This window comes from Haplochromis burtoni, unplaced genomic scaffold, assembly GCF_018398535.1.
Source record: "Haplochromis burtoni strain Fernald_Lab_line unplaced genomic scaffold, NCSU_Asbu1 Contig_372, whole genome shotgun sequence".
NCBI lineage: Eukaryota > Metazoa > Chordata > Actinopteri > Cichliformes > Cichlidae > Haplochromis > Haplochromis burtoni.
In genome coordinates, this window is record NW_024582733.1 from 16,607 (window position 1) to 24,268 (window position 7,662).

General features: G+C 40.7%; 1 protein-coding gene across 2 annotated transcripts in view; it reads left to right on the forward strand.

Moving 5' to 3' along the window:
* Positions 1-6: 6 nt before the first annotated feature.
* Positions 7-7,662, forward strand: part of mmadhcb (metabolism of cobalamin associated Db) — an 8,130-nt gene continuing 474 nt past the window's right edge. The window contains exons 1-7 of one of the 2 annotated variants that reach the window (XM_005943417.3): positions 7-1,778; positions 2,945-2,994; positions 4,670-4,814; positions 5,092-5,309; positions 5,969-6,077; positions 6,203-6,333; positions 6,756-6,842. In XM_005943417.3, coding sequence (XP_005943479.1) covers positions 2,986-2,994; positions 4,670-4,814; positions 5,092-5,309; positions 5,969-6,077; positions 6,203-6,333; positions 6,756-6,842 — 699 coding nt within the window. In that variant the 5' untranslated portion in view covers positions 7-1,778; positions 2,945-2,985. The other variant, XM_014340450.2, reaches the window with a different exon arrangement.

Here is a 7,662-nt window from a genome sequence, read left to right on the forward strand (position 1 = left end):
TTTTTTTGCTACTTTGGGGGAAATTTTTATACTTGACATTCTGTTAAAACCTGTTGTAATACTGTGTTGTTTACAAATTTATTTTACAAGGCTTAACATCACTAAAGTATTTTTAAAAGCCACACAACTGTGTTTGTCTGGTTTCTCTGCCATTCGTGTACCAGAGCTCTAAGAGTCGTTCTCAGTCTTCTGATACTAGCCCAAATTACTTATTACCTTGGTGATTATCCATCGGTACTTTATGTAACTCCACGTAAGTGCTACACATGTCACTGGAGGTGGACACGAGTATGGTAAATGTGAAAAAGAGCAAAGTTAAAGTGGTGCAATTGCGGAGGTGAGCATATCTCAGCTTTTCGTGGTTATGAGGCAAGTAAAAGGGCAGCAGAGATCCAGAGTAAAATCCATTGATGGCATGCAGAAGCAGAAAAGAAGCTTTGGTTATGAACAAAAATGATTTTGTGCTATTTATGGAGGCTGTAATAAACTGCACCACTCAAACAGACAAGAAAACTGAAAAAATCCAAATAATTGTGAAGACTACAGACAAACACCTGGGAATCACGGGTCTGTGTGGGAGACAGCTCAGGAAATGCTGAGTGGTAGAAATCCTAGCTCACAGCCAGGAGGAGGCAGTTCATTGTGGTCCTAAATATTCTGCAGTGGGATGCTTGAAGTCTTATTGCTAATGGGCAGGAACTAAAACAGTATCTCATCTGCAAAGAAAACCATGTGTAATATGGAAACATGGATAAAAGCAGAGTGGTACTTTGTTTATAAATGAATATACAGCTATGAGGAATGATACAAAAGAAGGTGGTGGCCACATTTGTGTGAACTGGAATATGATATAGATTAGTCAGTGTAAATATAGAGCACAAGACAATCACAGTTAAGGTTTGGATGGAGGAAGATGAGGCAGTAATTATCAACTACTATAAATTATGTAAAAGGATCACTGGGGACATATTAAACACTATAGGTGTTTAATATGTAGGTGTAGGGTGTAGGTGTTCCCTACACCCCACACATGGGTGTAGGAAAAATAATATGTTGTGGGGATTTTAATGCACTTTCTGGGGAAGCAGATGCACAGATGAAAATGATTCATGCACTGAGGATTCAAATCCTTTGAATTTGGCAGAAGCACTGGGATATCAGCGATACAGGAATTGATTTCTGCAACATTCAGATACATTTCGGTCATGGTCACAAAATAGTGAAATAACAATTACCCATCTCAGGATAGGTCATACAGGTCTTAATAAAACACTACAGCTAATAGGCAAGCACCCAATGGGATTGTGTGCCCACTGCAAAAAAATGGAATCTGCTCAGCATGTACTGTTAGTATGCTGGGCTTGTGTCCTGGACAGGAAGACGTTAATAGGAGGAGCTGAAGATTCATTCTACTGTAGAAACCCTGCTTGGAAAGGCACTGTCTCAAATCTATGGCCAACTGTTGAAAGTTGTGATAAGAAAGGGTTCAATACTGCAGATTGTTTTTTTTAATTTATTCCCAATATTCCAAGTTCCTGATTCACACTCCTGTCCAGGAGGGGGCGGTAATGCACCTCTAAGCTCATTTGAAACTAAAACGAAGAAGCCCCCCCCCTTTCCCCGAGGTCAAAGCCAGAAATGTTGTTAGAGTGAGTTGCCCGCGTTCATTTGGACAGTGTCTTCATGTTTTCAAAGGTCGACTGTTTTTCTACGATTTTGTGGAAGTATAAATAGAAACAAACTAACGCAGTCATCTGGTTTGGACTTGTTAAAATCCTGTAAGTTATGTTCTGCTCTTGTTAGCTTATCAGCAGATAGCGTTTCTTACTAAAATGTATCGGTTGTCATACCGCTGTGAGGATAAACCGTGTGAAACGTGCTATTACACTCACTAGAAGTTCCCAGATGTATCTAAAGCCGAAAGATTACAGTAGTTAACTGGTTTTACTTTAACTGGTTAGATTTGTTTACACATTCTATCCGCAGATTCGTCATATTTACCGATTGGTCGCCTCTGTGTGCAAATCTGTCTCGGAGTTTGACAAGATTAAAGGACTCTCTCCATCTCCAGCTGGTGCAAATGCAGATTTCAATATTATCAATATTATCTGCTGACAACAATGAGATTATTTTAATTTATAAAACAGCTTCCGCTTGATGTCGTACCTCCGTGTTTCAAATCATGAGCTGACATTTTGCCCTCGACACACTCCTGAATAGTTCGACGATGTGTCGAGTTCACCTGCACACACCTGTTCGCTCCGTCAGCTGCTGGTTTAGGAAACACGCCCACGTTTAACATCGGGAGCTTTCTGCTCAGTATAACGAAACATCACAAAGAATAAAACCATCTTTGTGAAGTAGCTGTAGTGGGATCAACCTTTTATCTATAAATAGCTAAAATAGCTTTTATTCTCCTAATCAAAATCCCGGTGCCTTGAACTCTTGCAGATTTCTTTTTTAATTTGTAAAATAATGCTAATGTTTGTTTCCCCATACATCACCTGGCATAAGTTGTTTTTCACCATAACCATCGGCTATCCTAGGCTATCAACAGTGTGTTTCTCAAACCACGATTGCTTCTTAAGATGCTTACATCCAGCTATTTGAGCAGATCAGTGGCAGAGCTATGCTATTGACGTACATTGATACCAATCCAGTCAGTGGATTTCCATCCATCCAGGGCCAAGTCGTGGGGGCAGCAGTCCACTTAGCTATGCAAACATGCCTCATCTTTGATTAGGATTGCTGGACTTCAGAGTGGCTTATATGATTCATACATAACTTCCTTAATTCTGATTCAAAAAGAATAGATGAGATTTAAGAGGAGTGAAGCAGACTGAGCAGCGGATCAGTCAGGATGGTGTGGTAGTCGTACAGCGTTTCTTCTGTGATGAATGTGTTTGGAAATGTTTCCTGATGACACAATCTTGGACTCTTACAGAGACTTCACTGGATACTGCAGATAATCAGAAGCACGCTAGGATGACCAGTGTAAGTTTGTCAAACAACAGTTTGTAATATTCTCATCTTATTCTGATGTTAATGCTCTGCAGTGATCACCATCACAGAGCACCACTGTAAACACTGAATAACGTGAAATATTTCTTTCTATTTTAAATTTATTGCATAGTTCTCACATTTATGTTTTAGATACAAACATTTGTAATATTATACGAAGATAACCCGAGTAAATACAAAATGTAATTGGGGTATTTTTTTTTTTTCAACCTGCTGGATAGACGAGTATGTGAATGTGATAACCAGAGAACGAGGTGATGTAGGGAGCTTCAGTTTGATGCCAGACCACCTGTTTGTTTTTGAATAAACTTATTAACTGGTTGGACTGTTCGCAATAAACGGCCATTAATGTTTGACATTCCTGTAGAGACACTTTGGATAATTATTTTAACTTGGCAACTTTAGAGGGTATTTCAGTATGAATGGCCTGTTTAACATCACGCCACAGCATCTTCAGATTAAAGTCTGAACTTTGTCTGAGCACTTCAGTTTTTTTTTGTTTTTTTTTATTCATTTATTAAAATGGGAATTTTTCACATCACTGTCCTGCTGCATAACCCAAGTGTGCTTGAGCTACAGGGTACAAACGTATGGCTGGACTTCAGGATTGTAGGATTTTCTGGTTGAGAGCAAAATTCATGTATCCATCAATTAACACTACCACCACGTTTGACTGTTGATATGTTTTTTTTTCTGTTCTCTATATGTAATGAGACCTTCCAAAAGGTTACATTTCTGCCTTGGGACCCTCATGTCATTTTAGCCGAGTCTCTTTTTGTCATTGTTGAAACTCTGACCTGAGGCAGATGAAGCTTGCAGTTCCTGGATGAGTCATTGATCACTCCTGGAAAAACTTTGTTAGAATCCCAAAACCTTTGTATCACTTTCCAAACTGACAGATGACAAGATGAAGCTGTAAACCAGGGGTCTCAAACTCCAGTCCTCGAGGGCCGGTGTCCTGCAACCTTTCCATGTGTCCCTGTTGCAACACACCTGAATGCAATTAGTAGGTCATTAGCAAGAGTATAGAACTGAAGTTGCTGAAGTGGCAACCTCTAACCCTACTCAAGTAAATGTAAGGAAAATACACTTTTAACAGTACATTTATTGCACCATGTTCATTCACTCATGAACTGCTGTAACATGAATGAAATGGCTGAATTGCCACCTCAGCATGCAGTCAGGTTGCTTGCTAATGATCTACTAATTGTATTCAGGTGTGTTGCGTCAGGGACACATGCAAAAGTTGCAGGACACCGGCCCTCGAGGACCGGAGCTCGAGGCCCCTGGTGTAAACCTTTGACCATGTAGACCAGGGGTGTCGAACTCCAGGCCTCGAGGGCCGGTGTCCTGCAGGTTTTAGATCTCACACTGGGTCAACACACCTGAATCAAATGATCAGTTCATTACCAGGCCTCTGGAGAACTTCAAGAGATATTGAGGAGGTCATTTAGCCATTTGAATCAGCTGTGTTGGATCAAGGACACATTTAAAACCTGCAGGACACCGGCCCTCGAGGCCTGGAGTTTGACACCTGTGATGTAGACCTTTGGTGGTGTTTCAGGTGTCTGAGTTCAGCATTATTATTGTTATTATTAGTACCTGAGAGACTGCCATTTACAGTTGTACTGTTTGTTTGCATGTGCAGGTGCTTTGCAGCAGAAGCAGGTTGGTAAGTTACCTTCCAGGGCTCCATGTGTTGGTGCATCGTGTGGCTGGAGGTAGAGCCTTCTCTGCTGCTGATTCTTCAGGCTTAAATAAGCCCGCTTTGGCCACTTCTCCCTCTGCTAAAGGTATGGCCTTATTTTAAGTTTATACATTTGAACATTAATTAACTACAACATGTTTTTCTAGTCAGTAATTTAATCTAATGCATCTTATGTATAGATGAGGTATTAGGTATAGACCTAATAACACAAAATAAATTGAGATATACGGAGGTTGACACAGAGTCGTTACCTCGGACTCTGATGAAGTGATATTGGGTTGACCAAAATTTGTAATTTCTTATTTCTTTGTGTAAACTCAGTTTGTGTGCATGCTACTTTTCTTTGTTATGTTGTGCTTAAGGACTGCAGACACTACGGCCTGATGACACAATGGTGCCGTTCGGGCCCCAGGACCAGCGCTTCCCGCTGCCCGGTAATGTGGGCTTTGACTGCCAGCTGGAAGGATTGACAGAGCAACAGAGGAGCCTGACAGACAAAATGCTACCAGATGTGTTGTCTGCTCCATCCTGCTATCAGAAGCATGAGTGGCTTCTAGCCCAGTCTGTTAGAGAGCTCTCTGTAAGTCCAATGAGAACCTTATGAATGTTTTTAATAATCAAAACAAATATGGACCAAACTATGCTGTGTTATTACTACTAATGTTAATCTTGCTACAAATTTCACAAACACTGGTGCAATTAAATAAATGTCAGGAATTTTATGTTGAAGTATGTATAGATTATCAATGAATAATCATATGCAGGGATAGCTCAGTAGGTAGAGTGGTTGCCACATGATTGGAAGGCTACCCTGAGGTACCCCTACGTCCCTACACACTGCTCCTCGGTGGCTGCCCACTGCTTCACTGGCTGAATGGGTTAAATGCAGAGGAGTCATTTCCCCACACGGACTAACACAAGCACGTACACATGTTTAAGATAAAATGATGTGTGAAATTTTTTTATGCATTTTTAATCAGTCAAAAATGAACTTTTCATTGGAGTGTGGTGTGGACTTAGTGGTGCTAACAAGTGTAAAAAATGTAACGCTAGCCAATCGTGGGTGTGACATGATTCATGTAGCCAGACCTCCAGCATCGGTCTGAATATTTTAGAATGAAGAGACATTAAAACAGTGTATGCTGAAACTATATCCAGGTTTTGTATCGTTGCCGTTGTTGCTCATACGCTGAGAGTGGTGACATTCGCTTTTCTGACAGCTGTGTGTTTCTTTCTTAGAACAAGGGCAATCCTGCGTCCTCTGGCAAAGTCAGCACAGCTGAACAGTACTTTGACAACTTGAGAGTAGAGTGTGCCACACAGGCGTGTCCTGAACTCTTAAAGAAAGGTACATCGCTGTAACTGCATCCTTCATACATTTATTTTTCAGCCTTGCATAACTTTGAAATTGCTTGTATTTCTCATGAGAAGCGGTGTTCCTGTCTAATGCAAGTGTTTCCTAATTATAAACAGATTTCCAGTCAATGTTTCCTGAAGCTCCATCCTGTGGTATGATGGTTGTCACGGTTACCCAGAAGACGCAGAACGATATGGCGTCATGGTCTGCTGAGGTGGAAGATGAGAGAGAGCAGATGCTTGACAAGGTTAAATGCTAAGCTGAGCTGTTTTACATATCTTACACTATAATAAGACATCACAGGGTTTCTCCCTACATTATCACAGCAAGTACTCAGAATAAATAAATGTAAGTGTTATTTTAGAAACCTTTTACAACAGCTAAGCACTGCAAATATTAGAGGTCTGTAAAAGAAACACTGATGATGAGCTGAAGAGTTTATTAGAAAAGCTGTCCACCTCTGGAGAACTACAGAAACTGTGCATTATATGAGATGTTACTAATGTTAAAAACGGTAGTAGCACATCCATGTAGTACATCCCATCTGTAGTGTGAAAATGAAACGGATAATAAATGCGTGAGTTTCATTAAGAAAGGGGAGGAGACACTTTATTATTTATTTTACAGTAATTAATGAAGTAATTAATGATTGTGGTGTCTGCTGTGTAGTTTGTTGCAGGTGCACGGGAGATCTGCTGTGCGCTGCAGCGAGAAGGATTCTGGGCAGACTTCATCGACCCATCGTCAGGCCTCGCTGTAAGTTATCTCTGACTCTGCCTGTCAACAACTGTTCAGTGTTTTTACGATATTTTATCACAATAACAACAAATGAAATGGCTGATTGGGTGTAGACATCACATGGCATCAAATGACAAAGTATAAATCTGAGAAATCTGTTAGAAGCTCATGTTACATGGAATTAACTCTGAATTAGCCACGATCAGCACAGTCAAGATGCAGGTAGCTGTCTGTGACACATGCATTTAGATATGCAGTTACAGTGTGGAGCTTTTAGTGATTCCTTTAAATTCTTCTTTTTATCTTCAGGTATTTTGTCTTTGGTGCATACATTTAGATTTATTTGGAGTTTTCTGAAATAAGCACATGATCAAATGTAAACACATCCATTGGAGGCTGCACCATGATTCTGGTTAGATATTTGGTCACCAGACAGAAGCTGATGTATTTGCTTTTCTGGCACAGGCGTGACTTTGTGCTTAACTTCACATGTTTCAGTAGGTTTGAAGACAGGACATCATAAAAGCTGTTTCTAAGTCCACAGCTAGCTTGGCAGGCCGCTGCCTTTCTGGATTGTTCCACAGTCATTCAGCTGCAGAATAACAAACCTTCAAAGTAACTGTCCCTGGGCTGGTATTTAAGGGTGATTCATTGTGGCAGTGCGCTGTGTGTATAACAAATGTACATTTCTGCAGAAGAAAACTGGTGAAAATTTCTTGGAAGCTGTAATGTTGGCAGGACAAACTTGTGCAGACAGCGGTGTGCAATTGCAACTCCCCATCCCCCACCCAACACACACACACACACACACACACACACACACACACACACACACACA